The 24,716-nt window shown below is 37.1% G+C and overlaps 4 protein-coding genes across 6 annotated transcripts; 3 read left to right on the forward strand and 1 right to left on the reverse strand.

Moving 5' to 3' along the window:
* The first annotated feature begins 4,244 nt into the window (after window positions 1-4,244).
* Window positions 4,245-5,525, forward strand: mrps14 (mitochondrial ribosomal protein S14). Its single transcript, XM_043217636.1, has 3 exons — window positions 4,245-4,367; window positions 4,632-4,796; window positions 4,982-5,525. Exons 1-3 carry the CDS (start codon window positions 4,299-4,301, stop codon window positions 5,162-5,164), a joined length of 417 nt encoding a protein of 138 aa, XP_043073571.1. The 5' UTR covers window positions 4,245-4,298; the 3' UTR covers window positions 5,165-5,525.
* A 487-nt stretch (window positions 5,526-6,012) lies between these two features.
* On the forward strand, window positions 6,013-8,006 carry LOC122355504 (calcyclin binding protein). Its single transcript, XM_043253919.1, has 6 exons — window positions 6,013-6,163; window positions 6,512-6,722; window positions 6,800-6,896; window positions 7,064-7,163; window positions 7,253-7,347; window positions 7,560-8,006. Exons 1-6 carry the CDS (start codon window positions 6,146-6,148, stop codon window positions 7,717-7,719), a joined length of 681 nt encoding a protein of 226 aa, XP_043109854.1. The 5' UTR covers window positions 6,013-6,145; the 3' UTR covers window positions 7,720-8,006.
* A 1,349-nt stretch (window positions 8,007-9,355) lies between these two features.
* Window positions 9,356-16,202, forward strand: plk3 (polo-like kinase 3 (Drosophila)). The gene is made up of 15 exons (XM_043263630.1): window positions 9,356-9,658; window positions 10,945-11,052; window positions 11,151-11,267; window positions 11,345-11,474; window positions 11,562-11,649; window positions 11,729-11,824; window positions 12,142-12,340; window positions 12,531-12,657; window positions 12,745-12,857; window positions 13,277-13,394; window positions 13,769-13,852; window positions 13,962-14,124; window positions 14,311-14,440; window positions 14,672-14,785; window positions 14,887-16,202. Exons 1-15 carry the CDS (start codon window positions 9,458-9,460, stop codon window positions 15,082-15,084), a joined length of 1,986 nt encoding a protein of 661 aa, XP_043119565.1. The 5' UTR covers window positions 9,356-9,457; the 3' UTR covers window positions 15,085-16,202.
* On the reverse strand, window positions 16,070-20,323 carry LOC122362257 (dynein light chain Tctex-type 5). 3 transcript variants are annotated; one of them, XM_043263654.1, is made up of 3 exons: window positions 20,218-20,312; window positions 19,414-19,503; window positions 16,070-17,660 (listed from the first exon to the last, which is right to left on the reverse strand). In XM_043263654.1, exon 3 carries the CDS (start codon window positions 17,647-17,649, stop codon window positions 16,957-16,959), a length of 693 nt encoding a protein of 230 aa, XP_043119589.1. In that variant the 5' UTR covers window positions 17,650-17,660; window positions 19,414-19,503; window positions 20,218-20,312; the 3' UTR covers window positions 16,070-16,956. The 3 variants fall into 3 exon arrangements, with proteins under 3 accessions (XP_043119589.1, XP_043119581.1, XP_043119575.1); XM_043263646.1 differs by having other exon boundaries at window positions 19,335-19,503; XM_043263640.1 differs by lacking the exon at window positions 19,414-19,503 and having other exon boundaries at window positions 20,218-20,323.
* Window positions 20,324-24,716: the final 4,393 nt, after the last annotated feature.

Here is a 24,716-nt window from a genome sequence, read left to right on the forward strand (position 1 = left end):
GACATGCACATGTGAGGGTTTTTTTTCTCTCTCTCTGCAGGCCATTCTCAATTACCTGACTCAATAAAAGAAGATTTGGTAAAGTTTACAGACTCTGCTCTGCCGTATTGTGTTGGGTTACTCTGCTCAACTGAGTGGAAAAGGGTAGTGGGTGCCCTGAGAACACACTTCCTGTTATCCTTGGTGGTCTCTTTGAATGAATTCACAGATGCACATGCAAGAGGCCAAATGTCCCAGTTATCATTACATATTTTATTATAGATCCGATTCATCGTAAACGTCCTTATGCTGCGTTTGATGGGATTAACAGTTAAGTTTGGAAAGCGCGATTGCTGTAATTGTGATGGTTGGTTCTTCAGCGAGGTTCATTCCCTCTGATGTCTCTATTTCTTAATCTAATGTCAAAACCAGACACGCATCGGGGGACAAAACATTAATCAAATACTTGTGGTGCTTCTGTGCTGAAATTAGAGGTTGAACGTTTAATAAAAATGACGCTGCTGGGACTCTTTCTAGGGGCCCTTGTTTGTTTACTGAAATTGATGATCAATTTAAATGGGACTTTAGGACGGATGTTCTCTCTTTTTCTATACATCAGCTTCAGCATCTGTTGAACAGAAGGACTGGAGTGTAAAATGCAGATAAAAGCTTGCACTGACCCACAGAGAGACAGAGGAAGAACAGGAGCTTCCGACAAAATATAGACTCATTCGGTGAGGGCAGTCATTGGTCCCCAGCTATTTGATTGACAAGGTCCTGAGGGAGCAATGCAGAACATTCCAAAATTTAAGAAGGCCTTGACCTCGAGTCCAAAAAGGACTTTACCTCATAGCTGGAAGGCTGTCTGAAACATTAGCAAGCACAAAGGAAATGTCAGAGAAACTGCGCAGATTTCATTTTGTCTTGTAAAAGCATGCTTAATGTTAATGGTTTCCTACTCTTTAATCAACACTGGGCATAACAGAACAGTGGATATGTTCTGAATGATATGCTGTTTTAAAAATTTCAGACATTCTAAATAAACAATTAAATCCACTGGTCCAGAACACTAGATCCTAGAAAGCAAACAATCTTGAGGTTACGTATGCAAATCACCTGTTGCCACATGTGGTAAAGAGCTCAGAACATGCATCTCCGCATGTGTGGAACATCTGAACTTCTTCAAGTGAAATTTGTGGTTTTTGAAAGATGCTGCCTTTAGTTGCACCAGGGGAACTCCACGTTGGACATTCGTTATAAAGACATGTCACGCAAAGTAGCCTAAATGAAACAAATTAATTATTTGAAAAATAAATCCAAATACTGACATCTGATTCCAAAATGCTTAAAAATATCACATATTTGTACATGGTTTCAAAAATAATGTTGGAAATGTGAGTACTTGACTATCAGCTGTGTATCATCACAACTTTAAAATGCCTAAGGTTCAGCATATCAAATTAAAACAACTTTCTAAATTATACAATATAATTCACTTACAAGTGTTTCTGTAATGTTTAAAAATCGTCATGCCATGTTCCAACTCGACAAGTCATGTCTTTCTAATATTTAGATGCTGAACCAAGTTTAGCACAAGCAGACTAAATTATTTTGCAAACGTTCTTCCATTTCCTCTGAGTTCATATAACACCAGCAAATACTATACCGCCAGCTTCTTTTCTGCAGTGTGTTCAAATGCTGACTTTGCAAGGCTTAATATAGTGACGTCAGAATGAACAGCCCACACAAGTAGCTTCAACAGATTTGAGCTCTTTGTGATGTTGTTTAAATGAACTAGTGGTGATGCTAATATAAAAAGAATATAAGTAAATATAAAGTAAGAATTCACACAAAAATACTTTTTGCACAGGTTAAAAACGTTAAGCAGCAATTATAGCTCACAAAATGCCAACCTCAAACTTTGGTTTTGCATCATGTAAGGTTCAGTTGTGTCACAACCTAGTGAGAGTCAACCTGAAATGTCTGAACATGAATTCAGTGGAAGTTAAGCCATTCATAACGATATGTTTAATTCTTTATTCGTCATAGAACAAAGCACAGAGCAAATCTGCTATGTTTTTGGAAAGGATTGATCTCGTTTAAAAGTAATTAGTGGGCCTGCAAACAGCAGAAAATTTACTAAATATTTTTGAAGCCTACGCTTCAGAAATCTTCAGAAGATCAGAGATGCAGATATTAAATTCAGCTTCAAAAGAGCAGCACATGCATCACACAGTATGGCATTCTGCTTTGCACTGCTAAGTTTAAAATAAACAGAACTATGCTGTGAATTTTCTAGATCAACACCATTAATACCCAGATATTTCCAATGTCCTAAATAGATTTATTTGCGCAATGATTTAAATATGTGGAGCTTTTCAAAGTGTATTTTATATGTGGAGCTCTTCAAAGAGTTGATCATGGGTAATTTAGTGATCAGTGGGACCTTTGTACGTAGAAACTGAAGTCCCATAGAAACTAGTGCAAAGGCTTTTATTCGCTGGTCACGAGTCGCCAAATACTTTTGAGTAAACATCCAGAAATGTCTCATGAATTAAACATCACCACATGGCATCATTTCCAGCAAGTTGTCAAAAGCTCTTCCTAAGATTGTCTGCTTTCTACAGCAGTGGTTTTTGAAGTATTGTCAAACAAAAAAATATTTACAAATGGAAATACATGGGTAGAGCCTTCAGCAACTTCGCTTGCCTGCAGGCTTACATGGGTTAAAATTAGTTATGTTCCGTTTCTATTCCTATTCATTTATTTACGTTAACCTCATCTCCTAACAATTGTTTCATAACCTGGTGGTGGCGTCTAGACCTCACGAGATCTCTTTTACACTTTCATTTACATAATGGATCTTCTTTGTGAAGTTATGCAATTTGACATATGTTAGTATTTTTCTCAGAACACATCTCCTTGTATCTTTTAACAAAGGCCGATTGCTTGGGAAATTCTACAGGAATTTACTAGAACAGTTTTTTATGAATGCCTTGGGGTTGAACTCTAACCAATGTCATGCAGAGAAGCCCATAACAAGCTGTTTGTTGGTTGTTATTTTGTTGTTGTCTGCTTTTTTCTTCTTCTTTTCAGTTGCATTGTTTTATTGGGGGGATTTATCCTGTGGTAATGACAGAATGGTAGATGGGCATAAGAAATGGCAAAGTAATCTTTATTTAGTATGTTATGGAAGTGCTGGCTAAAAACAGAAGGTTCGCTCTGTATCCAGTTTATTCTTATAGGCCTTTAACAAATTTGCTGTCTAAACGTGCCCAGATTTCCTATTTGTACAGCCAGTCAGCATTACAATCAGACAATTGTCTCGAAGAGAGCTTGTTCCCCTTGTCTTGAACCATTGCTAACATAATGCAGGTGCAGGATGCATGTCACCTCGCAATGTCTCAAGTCCTTGGAGTCAAATAGGTTAAGGGTTACCCCTTTAAATGCCTACAACATATGACAGGTATTTAAGGCTTTAAGCATACACATAGCCGACATGTCTTGTTTCATCCTTTGTAATATGTGACCCTGGACCACAAAACCAGTAATAAAAAAAACAGCCATAATTCATTATGGGTATTAATGCAGAAATAGTCACACATTATATGGGTTAAAAGTTAGCTTGGCCAAAAATTCATTATATTACTTTAAAGATCACGAATACATTTTGCAAATTTCCCTCCATAAATATATCAAAACTTGATTAATAATATGCACTGCACCATTTTGGACCATTTTAAAGGCAACTTCCTCAATCTCCGCCAAATATTGTCCTATCCAAACAAGATACATCAACGGAAAGCTTATTTATTTGTCTTTCAGGTATAAATCTAAATTATGACTGGTTTTGTGGTCCAGGATCACATATTTTCGGGGATACTTTCTTTCCCTCTGTTGTTGTTGAATTAGTAACCACATTCTGCCACTATCTGGCCAAGCACTGCAATTGCACACACTCTTCATATTCCACTCCTCCTCGTGCGTTTTTACTGATTATGGACTTTCTTAATCTGTTTTTGTACATAACTGTTTCATGGATCAATTTTAATTTTCATTACAATTCTCTGTGGACTATTCACAAATGAATCGAGGTCTATAAATATGATTCGCCATGACATCCAGACAAAGCCCGTTTTCTATCATTTTACCGGCTATATCAAGCAACAATAAAGTAGCATAACTTCTTGTTTACTACTGTTTTGTTTGGGAATGAGAACAAACCCCCAAACGCTTGATTGACCGGTAGATGGCAGTAACGGTATACTAAACTCAATTCGTACCCTTCAAACCACCATCGAGGTTAGCGTTGGATCAACATGGCGGCGTTGAAGCTCCTCAGCACGGGGATGGGGTTTCTGCAGTCGTCCTTGCCGCTTTGTAGACAGGTAGATTCACATAAAAATGAGTAAAATTTGTAATTGCAAAAGCTGTTAGGACTTTGAACGCATACTATTTGTGTTGCGTTTAGATTACGATCGTTTAGACATTGTGACGTTAGACCAAGACATACTAGTGTGACATTTATAGTTCACGTTTGCCAAAAATAATTATTTTGTCAGTTGTATTTTTGATATTTGTTCGGGTTTTTGAACAAGTGTATTTCAAGACTACACGTATTCCAATGTGAAATCTCGTCTGATGTTCTTCAGGCCTACAGAAGTTCAGTTGGAGTGGTGGAGCAGGTCCGGAACTACTATGTTGACTGGAGGATGTTACGGGATGTGAAAAGGAGACAGTTGGCTTTTGAATATGCAGATACAAGACTGCGCATCAATGCCATTAGGAAGAATACTATTTTGCCAAAAGAGTTGCAGGTATGTTCAAAGTCTTGGAGTTTCCATTCAGTGGATGTTTATACTCTGTTTCCAATGTACATGATTGTTTTTAAAAAAAATAAATAAAAAATTTACATGGTCAATAAACTTTATTAGACTTTCAGTGTAAGAATAGATTGTCAAAATAATAATACGTGCTATGTCTCTCGTGTTTATTTCCTCAGGAGATAGCTGATAAAGAAATAGCCGCACTTCCTCGAGACAGTTGTCCTGTGCGCATTCGCAACAGGTGTGTGATGACATCACGTCCACGTGGATTAAAGCGCAGGTGGCGTCTCAGTCGCATTGTTTTTCGCCATTTAGCAGACCACAACCAGATGTCAGGAATACAGAGATCCATGTGGTGATCAGCCACCATCATGGGATTCTTCTAAAACCTTGTCATAAACGAGAAGATATTCTTGCATAGAATGCAAAGAGACAGAACCTGAAAACCAACAAGCTCACTGTTTGTTGTAATTTTTGTTTCCTACTGAATTGATTCAGATTTTAGCATTGTCTTTTTTTTTTTTGTCTATAACTGAAGTTATTTTGTTGTACATACAATAAAAAGGTGGTATGTGCTACTTTCGTGTTTTTGGGGTTTTTTTTACTCTGAAATATTTTATTTTGACTAATTTGACTAATTATTAAAATAAATACATAAAGAGGATGAGGACGTCTACAGTACATGTTTTATCATCAACACAAATTTGAACATTGAAACTTTGTGTACGCTTGTACATTTTACTTGTTAATTAGTAAATGTTTTGAGTAGATTAGAGTATTTCTGGGTAGCTGTAATACATCTTGAAGAGTATAAGAAAATTAAGATTCTTAATATTTTAATGGATATTTATAATATTTTTTTGACTTAGGTTAGGCCATAGATTAATTTGCCACAAAAAAATAATTCTGATTGATTTTGTGTGTATATATGTGTTATTTACACACACACATATATATATATATATATATATATATATATATATATATATATATATATATATATATATATATATATATATATATATATATGTGTGTGTGTGTGTGTTATTTACACATATATATATATATATATATATATATATATATATATATATATATATATATATATAAAATCGTACATAGTTATTTTAAGAATTGTAGTGTGATTGCAGCGATTTATCAAAGGTCTTTTAAATGAGGACTTTTATTTTGACATCACAATGCGGAAGCAAGAATCTTTCTAGAAGGACGCTTCATGCATATCGGCGGATAAGAAGCGCCTCATTGAAAGCAAAGTTCGTTTTCATCACGTCAACTAAAAACTGCAGAAGGTTGTTTACCGAGGTTTCTTTAAGGCAGCGATGGACATCAATGAACTGGTATAATGGACTGTTGTGTGTGTGTGTGTGTGTGTGTGTGTGTGTGTGTGTGTGTGTGTTATTAATTTTAGTTCCATGTAGTGGGTATATAGCATTCTTACCAGCCAGGTTTCTTTTTCATTATACTATATATGTATATATATATATATATATATATATATATATATATATATATATATATATATATATATATATATATATATATATATATATATATATATATATATATATATATATATATATATATATATATATATATATATATACATATATATAGGTTATGAGATGACTGCCTGTACTGAATATTCACTTCTTTACTCGATCTCTGATTCGACTTCATGTCGTTAGATCGCCGGTCTTGAGAGTGATCTTAAAGAGATCGCGAGTCTGCTGGAGAAGTGTGAGCGCCAGCGCGTGCGGGACGTGTTAACGCGAGAGCAGAAGGAGATCGAGAAAGAGCTGGCACAGAAGCGACAGCAGAAACTGCAGCAAGCCAAGAAAGACTCTGCGGACAAAACTGACACACTCAAAGGATACGCAGTCAAAATTAATAATTACGGTGCGTTAATACCTCATTATAATTCCACGACAATGTGCACGGTCTAATACACCCGTCAATGTTTGTTTCTGTCTTAGGATGGGACCAGTCTGACAAATTCGTCAAAATCTACATCACACTAAAAGGTGTACATACTATTCCAGCTGAAAATGTTGAGACCAGCTTTACAGAGAGGTATTGTTTTTCAAATTGAATATTGCTGATTTTTGGTTTATAATTTTTATAATAGTAACCTGAATCAATATTGCTTATTTTTAATAATTAATAATTTAATTGTTAGAAGATTAAAATTCACATTCGAATATATTCTGCTATTTTGTTCTGCCTTTCTGTCTTCACAGAAGCTTCAATCTTCTAGTCAAAGATCTGGATGGGAAGAACCATCAAATGGCAATCAACAACCTTTTATATCCTATTATTGTAGCAGAGAGTAGTAGAAAGGTTTGTCGTTTTCTATGTATATTGGCAAACTGATTTACAGATTAAAGCGTATAGATGAAGATGCAGTTACGAAATGAATCCGTTCACAGATAAAAACAGACATGGTCCTCGTTATGTGCAAGAAGCAGTCAACAAAAAAGTGGGACTGTTTGACACAAGTAGAAAAACAGTCTAAGGAGAAAGAGTGAGTAAAATGCGCACACTTTCATTCTCTATCGGTTTTGCTTTGTGAAATAAAAATGGTAAATCAAATGGTGCAGATGCATAAAAAGGAATCTAAATGTAGAAATGGAAAAAATATATAAATGTAGATTATTATTTTACCAAACTATTATGAAAAGTACATGCTCGGTTCGGTTCTGCAGATTTTGTGTATTTGTAATCTGTCTGTTTCAGCCAACCCAACATGAATGAGAACACTGATCCATGTAAGGGCCTGATGAATGTGCTGAAGAAGATCTACACCGATGGAGATGATGAGATGAAACGCACTATCAACAAGGCTTGGGTTGAGTCTCAGGAGAACAAGGCCAAAGCAGATGACTTTGACTTGTAAACCAGCTAACTGGCGTGCTTTCAAAGTGAAACACCCAAATTCAGCTGTTGCATACACGCCATTCCGTCAGATTATTTTATTTATTTTTGTACTTTTTTCACGTTTAAATGCAGCTGTTAGTGAACTTTTGTTTTTTGTAAAGTGTTTCCGATCCCACTCTTAGTTTCACAACGTTCATAATTGTCAGTTGTTCCATATGGTTCCATAAGTTTTCAGTCAGTGATTGCACTTAAGACCATGTACCTTAAATGAGGTAAATGAAAATAAACAAATACAAAAAAGAGTTATATATTGCTTCTGGTGGTCCTAAAATGTTGCTGTTGCCATGTTGTCAGTATTATTCTTATCATCATGGAGAGAAAACAGAGTATCTAAACTAAAAAAACTGTGGATATAAAAGAAAACAGTGTTTGTTAATTAGACTTTTTTTAAGATGACTATTGAACACAATGTGTTTTTATGTACAATAAATAGGACCTGTAGTTTACCTATAAAGCCACAAGGAGGTGCATGAGGTTGTGATATTGTCATAATGTTATAAAAATATATGGCTTACTATAGTCAATATTATTGCTGCAATTAGTACTAAGTATCTGTAAAAAAAGAAAGAAAGGCTAACTGATTCTGGTACTAAAAATTCTGGTACTGTTTTTACATTGTATTTACATTTAATAAATAAATAGCATAATATAATTTTAATAATAATCACTAAAGATTATCAAGCCACTTTGATAAACACATGTAAAAATATTTACGTATTGTAATTTTTATATCTCTTATGGTCAAATCATTGAAAATCAAGGGTTTTATGTTATTGTTAGGAATTAGAAATCATCTCAAAAGTGAAAAAAAAAATTAAAATGTAAAAATGTGCTTCTGAATTGCTCTTCTAATGTGATTGCTTGCTTGTTTATAACACCCATTAAATCAATTGTTTCTGTGGTGCGTTATTTTTCAGATATATGTGAGTCGGTGTTTGTCAATTATATTGGCATTACATTATATTTTCTAATCTAGAGAACATCTGCAAGAAGAGAAAAAGTCCCCTTCGAGCCACCAGGGGGCGCACGAAACCAAAAGTTTCTCTTTCAGATCCGTACAGCTGTATGTTCCACGATGACGTAATTTTATCCACATGATGTAAATAGAGTCTGTGTATGTGCAACTCAAATCAGTCTGATTCAACTCTGAATTATGACACAATGTGATGAAGTGTAATCTATGGCGGCCATCTGTATGTTTTCTTATTGCGCAGTACGACATAAAATCGTGAATTAATACCAGAAAAGAATTGCACGCTTTTACAATATAAATGAATGCAAAGCTGATGTGGCAATGCTAAATAAATGTTTACACAACCCCCTTTAATGGCATGTCGTCTAAAACAAAACCAGAGGGGAAAAGCAACACTATCAATAAAGCAGCCAGTGCAAGTCATCCGGAGGTCCATATAATCACGTCAACTATGATTGGATGATGTTCTTAGGTTTTCATTCACTTTTCTACAGCGTCTCTCTGATCTTTGATTGAATCTCCAGCAGCCAATGACATGCTTGTTTCCTTCCAGACGTCCCTCCTGTCGCCCCGCCTCCGCCCGTGACGTCACGGACCGTTTATATACGGCAGGTCTCCGGCGGCGCGGCATGTTTGACTCGCACAGGACTAACGTTAGAGAACTTCGTCAGACTTTGGGACTTCGCACAAGGAGTTTATTTTCTAGGGCGAGGGATCTAGATGAATGGATCCCGCTTGTTTTACCTCAGCGCAGCGTCTCTCCTGTAAAATGATGAATCCGGATTTGTTCAAACCGTCTCCCCCGGCTCAACCGGCGGCCAAGCCGAACCGGAGTAAATCTGAGCACGTTAAGACGGAAATCGCGCAAGTGGTGGTCGACGCAAAGACTGGAAGATCGTACTGTAAAGGAAAGCTTTTGGGAAAGGTACCGATCTGTCTTTCAGTGTTTGAAATAAACCGTAGCTGCCGATTTTAGCTGTGTATGTGATTTGTCACGGTCTGATTTGTCGCGTTTCCCGGTGCGCGCAGTGTCTCGTGCTTGGGTTTGGCTGGATTTGGGAGATGCGCTTCGGTGCACCAGAACCGCTGGACCGCAGTGTCTGCTGATTTTCCAGCACCGCGTCTTTTGTGCCTTTCGTACGCCATGGATGGTGTTTGATTTTCTGCAAAGACGATATTTGCAGTACATGATCGGATGGATTATTAATACGATTCTAGATTTGATTCCATGTCAGGAAAAGATGAATGGATGAATGAATCCGTGCATCAATGAAAATGATGCTGCATTGCTCGTGAGCAGTGGAACCAATGACCGCTGTCCGGGTTTTCTTCACCTGTTTACAAAACAAGGCTCTTCTTTTAATTAGACTATTGATTATTGGAAGACTCGTTAATTCCAGTTTTTAAAGTGCCGCATCACTGTGCGATGCTGTAAGGAGGGGTGGGTCGATTGGGAAAAGAATACGTCATTCCTTTGTACATGTGTTGGAAAACTAAGGATCGGTGCAAAAATGTCCAAAATATTTAAAACGTGAAGGCGAAGACGTGTTTTGTTTTTTGGGGGTTGAACGAGAGAGGGAATATCGAAGTGTGCTTAAAATCAAACACAGAATTTGTTAAACCAGTCGGCTAATGAACACACAGAATTTGTCCGTGTTAATTTAGAAGATAAATTTAGTTTCGTGCATATTTATGATGCATACGTTGTGACCGATATTGGCTCAACCGATAAATGGGAATCTCAAAAACAGCTGCAAAAATTAACTTAATGGTAGACTGTTTTTATAATGCAAAACATTCTGTGTGCATGATTTGATTTGATGTATAATAGGCTTTTTTCATTTAAAGCATTTACAAAATGGACGACGCTCGCACTGTTTTTATATAGTGCAGAGGGTAGAAAATGTCTTTAAATCAATTCCAGATTTCAAATACTGGTCTGGACGCATTGACGGTATCTGAGCTCCATTTAAGCTGTCTGCCTAGATGGCATTCTTGGTATTAATGTTTGATTTATGTTTTCAGCAACACCAAATCACTGGTAATTTCCAAATATGTTGTCTTTTTAAGCAGCTAGTCTGTCAGTGAGTGTTGAGACTGTTGCACAGGCACCTGCAGCCAAATCCTGAGTTAATCATTACCTGTAGTTGAAGTCAGTGTTTTTACCTGTTAACAGTCCTTGTGACTAAATGTATGCTGATTTTGTTTTAGGGTGGTTTTGCACGATGTTATGAGATGACCGATCTTGCCAACAACAAGATGTATGCTGTGAAAGTTATTCCTCAGAGCAGAGTCTCAAAGCCACACCAGAGAGAGAAGGTAAACAAACAATAGCCAAATGCGCAATTTCATCGCCGTATTCCTAGCTGTCTCCCAATGTTTATTCATTGATATTTTTTTTTTTTTTTGTCTCGTAGATCATTAATGAAATCGAGCTCCACAAAAGCCTCCAACACAAGCATGTGGTGAAGTTTTCCCATCACTTTGAGGACCAAGACAACATTTACATCTTCCTTGAACTCTGCAGCAGAAAGGTACTCCTCAAAACTGCCCTCTCATGGTTTGCTTTGTGAATGCAAGGCATTTGCTCTAATCTTGTTAATGTTTACAGTCTCTGGCACACATCTGGAAAGCAAGACATACGCTGACAGATCCAGAAGTACGTTACTACCTCAAACAGATCATATCTGCGCTCAAATACCTCCACAACAAAGGCATCCTCCACAGAGACCTCAAACTAGGTATCGTTTTTGTTTGTTTAGCCTCAATCCTAGCATGCCATCCGTCAAATTCAGTTGGTTTGATAATGCTCTAATTTGTTTTTGCAGGTAATTTTTTTGTGAATGAAAACATGGACTTGAGATTAGGAGATTTTGGGCTGGCAGCAAAGCTGGAGACAGTCGAGCAGAGGAAGAAGTGAGTTTGCATGCTTCTGCGGTATCTTTTAATGGAATTTAACCCTGATTGGTGTGCTGACGTAAAAATGGCTTTGCAGGACCATCTGCGGGACTCCAAACTACCTGGCACCAGAGGTCTTAAACAGACAAGGCCATGGGACAGAGTCAGATGTTTGGTCGCTGGGTTGTGTAATGTAAGTCTTATCGTATCTACTCTACACTATTTTATGGTTATCGTTTAGACCAGGGTTTCCCAAACTGTTTTGAGAGTTCGCGAAAGGCTAATAATTAAATTATAAATCTAAAAACCACAAACATCAAGTTAATTTCAAGTACGTGTTTTAGAGCAAAGGGGTTCAGATGAAAAGAGGAAAAAAAAAAAAATTGGTAGACCAATATATTATTAGAAATTTATAATGATGTATTATGGAAAGTCTGTAGTAAATACTTGATTTATGATTTATCAGATCTTGACGGCCTTGATGACAAGCTCTTTTCCTTGTCTATTTAGGTACACACTTCTATGTGGGAATCCACCTTTTGAAACCTTAGACTTGAAAGAGACCTACAAGTGTATTAAGGAAGTGAGATACAGCCTTCCTCCTTCCCTCACTCCATCTGCACAGAAGCTGATCTCCGCAATCCTTCAGAAAAACCCGTCTGACCGCCTTACCCTGGATCAGATACTGGCCCACGAGTTTTTCACAAAGGTTAGTCAACTAATAGCCCCGAGTAGTCATTTGCCTTTTCCTTTAAACATAATTACATTCTAAAAAATGTAAATGTGTACTTTCTTCTAAAGGCAGTTTCTTACTATAATTTTGTAGTCCAACTCCTCTAATCTTTTTTTTTTCTTTTTTTTTTTTTCATAAATCCACCTACTTTTTACCCCTCCCTCAGGGCTTCACCCCAGAAAAACTCCCTCCCAGCAGCTGTGTGATGGTGCCTGAGCTTAATCCTCCCAGCCCTGCCAAGAAGTTCTTCACCAAGATGGCTAAAAGCCTCTTTGGCAAGAAGAAATCGAAAGGTAAGTACCTACTTTAATTACAAAAACTATTTTAGTTGACAATAGCACCGTTAGTTTGGATTCAAACCTTAGTTTCTGACGTTGCAGCTGTTGAAAAGACACCTTGTGAGGAGAAAGATGACATTTCTAAACTGGTTTCCGGCATGGTGAAGCACTCCATCGGTCGGCAAATGAGCTACAAGACAATGGGAGTGAATGAGGTAATAATTCATCTTAACGTTTCTGTGCATTAATAGCTTCGCCATAAACTTTTGCTCCCTGGCTGACTCATAGCTGTCGAAGAAAGCCACGTCAGTATGCATGCTGTTTTTCAGCATAGCTAAAGTGGGCTCTGTGGGGACGTGTTTTTGAAAGCTGCTGTAGATGAATAATAGAGCACAATCGTCCAGCTATTGTGCTGAACGTCTCAGAATAACTCCGCGCTGACCAAACCCAAAATCGTAAAACCAAACCCACACAAGTTGCTGAGAGATAGATCATTTTAACCTCAAGACACGAGATTGGAAAATAGTTGTTCTCTGCAGCATGATGATGATGATGATGATGATAATTGCTTAAAACGTAGTACAAGGAAGTACTTACGATAGTTAAAACAATATGACTTCCTCTTCTTATTCAGGCCACTTCTCCCACGGTTCAACTGGCAAGCTCTGGCCCCCTGGACACCCCGGCCGAGGAAGAGTCCAGGAAGTCTGCATCCCGTTCCTTCAAAGGCACCGTCGCCAGCAGCACTGATGGTAAGGGACCGCAGAAGCGAGTTCGCTCAGACATACAGCAGCAAATAGTTTTGCATGCATGTGGCCTATTTTAGGCTCAACCCCCAGGCTTTTAGAAGCCACTATTAGGAACAAGTTTGTCCAAAAACATCCTGGCCTAATTCGTTTTTAAGTTTTTGCTTAGTTTAGCAGCAAGGTGACTTGTCATTTCTACTCTTGTAGATCTGCTGTTTTTAAAACCCTACCAATCGAAAGTTTAGGTCACTGGCCTCTACGAAAATATTAACTGTTGACTGAAAAAAAAATAACCAAGATGCGCTAATGTCTTAAATGTCTATTTATTTGTTATTCAAGTAATTTAAATCCCTTCAATTTACTTTTTTGTCCCTCCACAGCTAGTGACGATATCCCTACCCCTGCAGCCGTAGCCGAATCTGCCATGAAGGTTCTTAACAGCTGCTTGTCTTCCATGCCGACAGGTTTGTTCCCACACTCTGGTCACACTGTGGCGCTTAAGCAACGGCCATTTTCAAGGTTTACTCTTAAGTCATTGATCATGTCCTCAAATATTGTCCTTTCCTATTCAAGCTTCAAGAAATCCACCCTGCCTTTCTAAAACCAAGCCTTTCATCTGGGTAACCAAGTGGGTCGACTACTCCAACAAGTACGGCTTTGGTTACCAGCTGTCCAATCAAAACGTCGGCGTACTCTTCAACGAAGGCACTCATCTGAGCCTGTGTGACCAGCGGAGGTACGTCTGCTTAGTTTCTGTGCTCCCGTTCGTTAATGAGTCTCCAGTTTGGCATTTGGACTGAGCTCTGATTGACCCACATAGAGTGCTTTACCCTTTCAAAAGTCTTTGCTTTTGACCGATTTGTTTTAAGTAGCTTTGCTTTGTGTGCGATTGTTCTAACTGCTTATTTTTATTCTTCCGCAGGACTGTACGTTACTGTCTGACGAACAACAAACACTTTAGTTTTCCAGCTGACGCTTTACCAGAAAAGCTCCAGAGTCAAAAGCACATAGTGGATTTGATGGCTAACTACATGGAGCAGAACCTAATGGAGGCAAGTGTAGAAATTGGCCCTCGAATGTAGAATTTAAACATTTGTGGTTCTTCACAAAACTAGCCATAATTATTAAATAGAGATTTATACATCATCTGAAAGCTGAATATAAATAAGCCCCCCATCGATAAAGTAAATAAGAAAATAAAAAAATAAATAATAAATGCAAAATATCTAAAATATGTATATTTAAAGTTACATATTAAGTTTTGTTTTTTTTTCTTTGTGTAGGGTGGTGATGTCAACTGTGAGGACCAGCCACCTCCAAGCTCTTCTCCATTGCTTCTGCAGTGGATCAAAACTGATCACGCCTTAGTCATGCTCTTTGACAACCGAACCTTACAGGTAAGCCTCCGATCATGCAGAAACGACAGATGAAACATTGACCATTTGAATTGCTCGGCCAGTTCATAACGTTCCATCTCTTTCCCGTTTTCTTTTCCCAGGTAAATTTTTACACAGACCATACAAAAATCATCCTGTCCAAGACGTCGGACTCCTCGTACCTGCTGACCTACATCAGCAAGGAGCGCGTCTCTTATTCCTACCCTCTGAACGTGCTTTCCGAATGGGGCTGCTCTCCGGAGCTCCGGCAGCGGCTTCATTACGTGGTCCAGCTTCTCCAGCACTACACCAACGCATAATGACTAAGAACTTCGATAACGATTTGCTGCTTACTGCTTCCATTTGAGAAGCGAAAAAGGACTATGACAAAAAAAAAAAATCAGGGGAAGCTTCCACGTTGCCACGAAGATCTCCTGTCCTTGGTCATCGGCTGGCCTCTTTGAACTACCGTGCACTATTTTTCGTTTGGTTTTCTTTTGTTGTTTTTGCGACTGAGCCTACACCAACCGTATCACACTACCAGCTTGACTCACAGTGTGCACAACCAAAATTTGAGCCTGTTCTTTTTATGATTTGTTTCTTTTTAGCTGGACTTGAAGTGCAGATGGCATAAAACTCACAGGGTTCTTAAGCGTCTTGCTTTTGCTCGCGGTGTCCCCATACACTGCTCGAGATGGGCTTGGCTTTTTATGCTCGATCACTTGGCTTTTTTTAAAAAGGACATTTTATTTCACTAAATAGTACACAAAACAAGAAGAGCTACGAACACCAAATGGTTATTCTTTTTAATGAGATTAGTTTTAAAGATGGCAGAGGTGAATGGCTGAGGTTGAACTGTAATTCATGGAGGAGCAGTTAGGAGCGGGAGAGACTAAAGTGCCTTTCTGATGGATTCCTCTGTGCAATAATGGCCCTGGACCTCAAGCTTAAGTCACAAAGGGAATGAAAGGTGCTTTATATGGCGTCTTCATATTCGGTTTTCCAAGCAAATTAGGCAGGAGTGGGAGAAAAAAACACTACAAATACACACCTGATATAAGCTTTTGCTGTTAAAAGTTATTATATCCTTTAATGTCTGTACTTGAGGAGAAAAAAGACTATGTATTCAGTGTGCCTCCAGCTTTGTTTACTTGACATGCTCCATCATAAGTAATCATAATGTCCTCAAAACTGTGACCATGGCTGTAAGTGTTAAATAAGTGTTCAGAAAACCAACATTGTGAAAGCCATTACCCTCAGACAAATCCTAACTAGTATTATTAATTAATTGTGGCACGTGTTCTATTTATTTTTTTATTTATAGTTTTTTATTTATTGATGTAACATAATTGTACGGTGTCAACACTGGGAAATGTTCAGTATGATCACTTTTTATGTATTGGGAGAGTGGGGGGGAATAAAGTTTATTGAAAATATACATTTTCTTTTTTTTTTTTTTTTTAAGATTTTAAAGACAAACATTTTTAATTACAATTTTAAGTAACAGTTCGGTTTATTATTATTATTAGTAGCATTTATAATTAGTAGTATTTATAATTTAAAATTATTATTATTATTATTATTTTTATGGCTTCTTTTCCTGGCAATTTTTAATGACACATTGAGGAAAACATTGGCACATTGAGGGAAAAGAATTACATCCCTGTAACATTGTGTCTCTGTGTAATATAAATTTGCAAAAATTTATAACTCCTTTTTTTTTTTTTTTTTTTTTTTTTTTTTTTTTTAACCGTTTTGAAGAAAAAAAAAATGTAATTGCACATTCTAATTAATCTCAATTAAACTGCAACTGGGTTAGGTGCAAAATAAAAATACAAGAAATTAAACAATTGCGTATATTAAAGAACAACTTCTGAAAAAATTAAAATGTTTTTTTGCAAACAAACTGTGTGTGTGTAGCTGTTTTTACATAACATAAGAAAAGACAGAACATAAAATGTTATTGCTTGCGTCTTAGCATAAAATCAAAATACATAATATACAAGAATGGATATAAAATAATTTGTATATACGTTCTAAATTTATGTTTACTAGAAAATCAACTTTGCTTTTTAAAATAGAAAAATGTTATTTTAAATTATGCGACCTTTCTTTAAAAATGTAAAGATATTTTTAAAGAGACTTAAAGTATGCATTTAGTAAACTGATATTTAGCTCTGTTGATTTAGCCTTCATTCAAAGTACATGCCGTGTACTAAAGCCACAGCAAACAGTGAGTGATTATGGTAAACAGCAGATGTGTAGTTGTCAGTGTTGGGGTTCATCAGGCTACGGCTGGCCACCTTTATACCTTGTTTATCACTCTGCCCGACCACCACCTGGCACACGAGTTTATATCGTGGCGGATTTACATCTTTTAGCTTACTGAGAACTAGATCCGCTAACATCTGACACAGCTGGCTACAACTATCCGGACTGTAACACACACCGTCCAAATAACTATCCAGAGTGACCTGTAAGATCTGCTGGGTCCTGCTGGCACTGAAGTGGCACCCTGGTTCTGGTCCCATTCTGTAGGTGTTCTCCACATACACCTCCTGGATGGGTTGTTGAAGATAGAGTCCGGAGAAGCTCACTCTTCCTCCCTGGTGCCAGCCTGCGAATGAGAACCGTTTGCCCATGGAGATGTGAGAATTGCTGACGTTGGGGCTCAGGAACGATGAGTCGGACGAAGGAACCGTCATGCTCCTGAGAAACAGAGGTCTGTGGTGGGGTTGGTCCTTGGATTGGTCTTTGGAGCTTCGGCGAGTGGAGATGGAGCCCAAACGTCGCCTTGGAGGCCCTGAGAGACCTGCTTCTCTGGACATGGAGCGATTGAACTGAGCTAATGTCTCCTGAGACAGTGGTAGAGGCTGATTGGCCATGATGAAGAAATCTTTGTAGACACAAATCACATTGTGCTGATCAGTATAGCCTTATTCAAAAAGTGATTTTAAATATTTATATAAATTTAATATATATATAAAAGGTTACTGCTGTATCATACTGTATCATACTAAATATTTTAGGGAAGATAAGGACAAAATCAATTCTGTTTCTTCTCTGAAATTGCACCAGGTATTGTTATTTTAGTAAAAGCTATAAAGACACAATTCCATTTAACCCATTACAGTTTGACAGTGATATAGTAAGTAAAACTTATTAACTGATACTTCAATCAGTGTCAAAAGTTCCATATTCTATTAATTACATTAAGTAAGTCATTCAGGCACAAATTGCATGATTTCCTGGGAATTACCCACATTGTATTTGTTTGTAAAAAAAACTGAACTTACAGGATGATCAAGTCTAAATGAGGTTATGTGAGTTTAGTGGTTAAATGCAGTCACAAGCAGGTATGAGACTAAAGGCCTTTCCCAGTAACACAAACTGAAATTTTACTATTGTTTCCTCAATAGCACAGGTTTCTAAAATTCGTTTTTTGACCAAAAAACATTTATATGGATCTAATTTGAAAGGTAATTGAGATTTATTAGTTATAGACCTACTAGGCTCAGAATTTGTCCATCATAAATCCATGCTAATGGAGTGTGGTACTCTTTGTTATTTGTTACTCTTTCTTATAAAGGGAGTCCAGACAGAGCAGCCATCAGGGGTGGAACAACCAGTAACATTGTCCCAGGCCCTGGGACTAGAGGAAGCCTACTAAATCAATGCTTGATTGAGTGCATGGGGGCTGGGGTCTAACATAATAATTTGGTCCCAGCCCTGTGAATTGAGCTCTGTGTTCAACACAATCATTTTAAAAGGTGTTCACTGCATCAGCGGGCCAATAAAAAGGTTCAAATTGTGAGAACTGTGAGAGTGACAATATAATAAGTCACAAATCCAACTTAAGAAAAGCAATAGTGTGTCAGCTTAAGAAATGCTTCCACGAACATATGATCAATCCTAAACAGAGTAAATCTTGTTGACATGACTTAAAGTTGTTTGGGCCAAAATGCCATCAAACTACCACTTGAAATTGATGTACAAAAACAAAAAAAGCATTGTTGTGTAAGTGAAATTTTCCAATTATGAAAAAAAGACCAACAAGTTACATCCCTGGTCAGTTACATCAAGAATTCAGACTCACACTCTCTCTCTCTCTCTCTCTCTCTCTCAACTCCATCGTTTATAATACAATCGGAGCACATGCCGCTGAGCTAAAGGGCCGGGACATTTAGACATGCTCTGGAGGCAGTTTAGCCAATCACAACACACTTGGCCAGCTAACGAACCGGATCCCATTATGAATTTGTGAGAAAGGGGCTTCAATAAAACACTAAATAATCAGCACGTTTTCCAAAGAAGGGACAAAACAGTGTGGAATAAAATAATGTTTGTTTGTTTGTTTTTTTTTGTTTTTGTTTTGTTTTTTAAGATTAGACTTCACCCCATAAATGCAATCAAAAAAGCCCTTTCAAAAAACTGTTAAAAATAGATTTGAACCTGGGCACCTGGTTAAATATGGTTCTTGGAAGCCAACCCAAAGAGTTTCTTTAAGAGAATGAGATTTTTTTTAGTGTATGAAACTTTTCTTAAACAGCACCATCTGGGAAGTTCCCACCTGTCTGTGCCGTAAGTTTTTGTTAAAGTCCACAGATTGAGTCAACAGTAGATTATACCACATCTCAGGTTCAGTTCACCTCTCTTCTGTCTTTCCCCAGTCTTTGCCTCCACATCACTCTAGTCAGATATTCATCTACGTGCCAAAACATTCACCACAGTTTACCGCTCTACACAAATGTAGAACAGCAATAGTGAGTAAAAAAAAAAAACATGTAAAAGTACAGGTATGGGCAGAATAGAGTAAGAATGAGTCTTTCAGAACTGAGTTAGCACATCTTTAACGTCAGCTTATCACGGCCAACAAGAATGAACAAGCTAAAATGGCTCTTGAGTCAGAAGTTTTACATAAGCTCCAAAATGAATCTACTAAAGCTTCTCTGAGAAGCACATTCATTATTTGTATAGTTTCAAGAGTTACATATATATTGTTATATATGCATGTACATTTTTAAGAAAAATATGTTGCTTATATGCTAAATATATTTGATATATATATAATAATATGTAATATATAATATGAATTATATGGATATATTTTTCAAAATATATACTGTATATTTACATAATAAATATATGCAGTACACAAGCATATTTTTCAAAAAAGATGTATGTATATATATATATATATATATATATATATATATATATATATATATATATATATATATATATATATATATACATGTATACTGTAAATTCTGTCACAATGCATTAGCCATAAAATGTCAATAGTATATAATTATAAAATAATTATTTTTACTCCTTTACGATTGGGATCTCTGAGACCCAAAACATAAAACTATCTAAAAAATATCAAAATATTTGTTTAGTGTATTGTATTCGGAATTGAGATAATTATGGGTTATCCCAAAATTTCTTACCCTTTTATAAAGCCCAATTTTAAATTTGAATCTTCTTGTATTCCACCGATGTTCTCTCTTCTCTTCTCAACTAATGTTGTCACTAAGTGGTCTACGCTCTCTGTTGCGAGTGCATCTCTAAGCAAAGAGGGGCCCCGTAAATTATTGTCAAAATGCTCTACATGGGCAGACACACTAAACAATGCCCCGCAAGCCAGGCAATCATTCACACAGAGCATTGAACAACCTGGATATCTGCCACGAACTTGCTTGTAGTCATGGAAAGCTTTTTATTTTAACCTTCCTCCGCAGCCTTATCAACAGTTATGGCTGATGTCCAGTGCAGTCACGCATGGGTAATGAAGTAAAATATACATTGGCAAATGTTTTGCTACATGGTCATTTCTGTATGTCCAACAGTGCTGTAGAGTTTCATCACAAAGGGCCTTAGTGTGTCACACTGATCTCTTGTATTTGAGAGAGAAAAGGTGCTGATCTCTGGTTGCCAGTGGGCGGTATCAGGCAGAGCCATCTGTTTCCACTGCAATCAAGAGGAAAAGGAGGGCTGCAGTCACATCCAAGCACAAGCAGCTCATGAAACACACCTCTGTACTCACTAAACCAGTTTTAGCAATGTCAGGGGGCTCTATACTCTCAGAAATAAAGGTACAAAAGCTGTCACTGGGACGGTACCTTTTCAAAAGGTACACTTTTATACCTAGGTTCAAATACGTACACTTGAAGTACTTGCATGTACCTTTAAGGACCCTTTAGGTACAAACATGTGCCTTTTGAAAAGGTACAGCCCCAGTGACAGCATCTGTACCTTTATTTCTGAGAGTGTATGATACATGTGAGAGATATCGCATGGAATATCACTGATACATTTAATGGTGCATGTGCTGTTCATAATCAGGTTAAAGTTTCCACCCCAAACTTTCTGTATTCTTTTTTTTGTTTTTAGTCATGCGAAACACAAGGATACTTGTGAGGAAGTTGGAAATTAATGACAGACGCACAAAGGTCAACAAGTTCCAGCATGTCTGGACATGTCTGCGGATGTATCAATAAACTAGCGGAGTTTAAAAAGTGCTGTCAAGCCAAAAATACAAACAGTGGAGGCAGTTGAAAAGCCAAGACCTTTGAGAGGGGAAAACCATAAATCGAAGAACTCTCTGTTTTTCCATAAATCAATTAGTAGATAGTTGCGTTACAGAAGTGAAACTTTTACTTTTTTGAAGATGCTTAATGCTTAACAGATATTTAAAATGGTTTCTTGGCTATGGGTTGCTTGGTCGTTAAGTTGAAGTAGTCGGTAAGTAAGCACCTCGGAAACTGATGTAAAGGGTCAACTTGATCTAGTTCAACGCGTGATTTTGGTGCACAATGAGTTAGTAGCACACTTTGACACAACAATACGAAATTCAGCACCAAGGTTAACTTTTTTATCTGTGCTCGGAGCAACACTCAGAGGCCTAAGGGCTCTAGTGTTACACAATTTAAATACAACGTACGTCAGATCTAATGATGTCAACCAAATGAAACATTTAGAGGAGCAGTGGATCAGTCTGTACTCACACTGGAGCTGAGATAAAGGAGACCTTTTTCTTGTCAGGACACAAAAGTCAGAACAAACATGAACAAATCATTCTTAGTAGTTACTGTAGAAATATCTAGTCTAAATTAAATGTAAAAATTATTATGTTTGGAATGACATGAACAATAGAATTTTCTTTTTTAGATGAACTATCCCAATAAGAAAAGGCACAGTAGAGCTCTATTAAACAAATGATACTTACTGTTAATTACTGAAGTTACCACCCATCTACAAGTCAAAACATTTTTGAGTGTGATTTGTAAGATTTGGTGTCAATTCAAAACAACTAAGCAAATTCTGCTGTCCAATACGAAAGATAAGATGGTAATAAGAAAGCATTAAAGGATATTTAACCCATAGTTTAAAAAAAGATCCACATCCAGACATGAATTGATATTTTGGCCTATTATCATATCAAAGTATTCTGTTTCTCTGCATTATTCATACTTTTGATGATGCATTTTTCGTTGACTTTAATCAGGTGTCAGATAAACCAATTTTTTGAATCACAAATAAAACGTTCTATTTATCAAAAAATCATGCAAAAATTAAGCGGTGCTATTTTTGACATTGATATTAACGAGTAATGTTTCTTGAGCACCAAATCAGCATATTAAGAATTTGTGAATTAATCAATGAATTAACCACGCTGTAAATTCAGCTTTGCCATCATCGGAATAAATTAAAAAAAATAAATAAATAAAACGTATAACACAGTTGTTTTAAATTGCAATAATATTTCACGATATTAGAGTTTTTCTCTGTATTTTTTAATCAAATAAATGCAACCCATGGCAAGCATAAGAGACATCCTTTAAAAATAAATAAATAAATAAATATATCAAACTCTTTGTTAACTTGTTAGCCATTGTGAAAGTAAAAAATGAAACGGCTGCTTTTTTACCTAAACATATGACTTTGTCTCATAAATATCCCACAGCTCTCATAACCTGACGTTGCAGTTGTTTGATGTTTTGAGTAAGCCTGCATGAGTAAAAAGTAACAGTAAAAAGCTGGGGTGTGTTTCTCGCTCTGACTGAGCAATCTGCCGTCACCCACTTGCCAGTTTTTCCAGAGGCAGTCTTAGAACCAGTGAATCACATTCAGGAACCACAACAAAATGTCTGAGAGGAGTTTTGTTTCCTTTTGAAAGCTTCCTCCATTTCCTTAGCACAACTTCATAGCACTCTGCCCCCTCCTTGGCCAGGTTCAGTTGGTGGGCTGAGCTGAGAGTCACTGCTGAGTAACACAAACTGTGCCAATGTTGGCCAGGTAATCATATGCTTTAGTGTAAATAAACTGAGGGACCCTTTTACAAACAAAAATGTGAGCTCGTCCTATATTTTTAGCCGTTACGTCAACTATTAAAGGGATAGGTCACCCAAAAAATGAAAATTCTGTTCTTATGTTCTTATGTTGTTCCAAACTCTTTTTTGTCCATGCAGTGAAAGTCAATGGGGTCCAGTGTCATTTTAAGTCCATTGAAGAAAGTTATAAAGGTTTGAAACAACATGAGGGTGAATAAAGGATGACAGTAAATAATGAATGTTAATTTTTGTGTTAATTATAACTTTAAATTTGCCACTTACTGTTGCAGATTGTCCCGGGGAGGGACATTCTCAAACTTGGGAGCATTTGATTGGACCAAATCAGTGTAGTTCAGGATGAGTCATTAAAACTTTGGATATGTTTTCCTATATAAAACTGCAAATATCAAATGCATATATCTCGTTAAGATTAATTTTGTCAGATTTTCTACCTGCCTACTCCGTTTTGTCCAGGATTTTTGAATGTGAGCTTCTGTTGAAGCTCAGAAATATACTCAAAAATATGTTTTCAAATCAACAGATTACGTTAACATAACTAATTTAAATAATATAAGACTTTTTTACACCCCCTTTGCTGAGGCCCACATGTGGACCCTGGCCCAAACCATTGGCATAGATGACTTTTAAAGCAAACAGACATGAATTAAATGCCACAAAACTCCATTTGGGATTTTATGAGGTATTTAAGGAAAACCTCATGGCAATCTACAGAAAGAGGAAGTGGTCAAACCTATTGAAAGAGCGATTGCTGATGTTTAGCGACTGGTTTTAATTAGGAACTTCCTCACTCCCAGCACATGGCAACACTCTGAAGACCAAACAAGGCCTTGTCCGCTGGCTTGTTCAGAGTTTCCTGACAAAAGCAGGGATTGTAGGGCTGGGGGGGTGATGGGAGACTGTTGTGAACTTCTTCTGGACACCGGCACAGGCCCAGGGCAGGGCCAGATAAGCAGAGCTTTGTGTGTAGAAGAATTTTCAGGGAAAGCCCCCTAGTTTGCCTCAGCAAAAAATAATGAGGGTGCATTTGTTTGTGAAAGGGGTCTGTCATTAAACCAAAAGCATTTACAACAAAGTGTGAATGAACTGATTCATACGAAATTGGTTAAGGGTGGAATGGCGACTTCCTTTTCAGTCTTGTTATTCTTTATTGCACATGTGATGAAAGTCACACTGTGGTAAGTATGAGTGTTGTTTGACTTTTAACACTGTTTTCTCAGTTTTTGGGTCAATAAGATCACCCTAAAGACCGATTTGTCTCACTGCAAAGGTCTGCTTCGACTTTCAAGATCTGATGTGTCAGCAGCAGGCTCATTCGACAGAAACATTAACTAATAGGATCAATATTGCAGGCAAAATGTCTCTACAGCAGCCAAGGATGTGGACACCTCCAATTACTTGTTGTTTGTCGCTGCCAAAGCTTTCATCTGATTTTGTAAACCGTAAGGAAACTGTATGTCATATTATATCTGGTGTTCATTTACTTTGTTAGTTTCTAAATGGCAATGGAAACCCACTTCCGCCACTGTATAAAAAATAAAGAAGGGTGATTGCAACTTTTTATCTTGAAATTCTTTTCTCTCAAAATTGTGAGATAT

This window comes from Puntigrus tetrazona, chromosome 2 (assembly GCF_018831695.1).
Source record: "Puntigrus tetrazona isolate hp1 chromosome 2, ASM1883169v1, whole genome shotgun sequence".
Classification (NCBI taxonomy): Eukaryota; Metazoa; Chordata; class Actinopteri; order Cypriniformes; family Cyprinidae; genus Puntigrus; species Puntigrus tetrazona.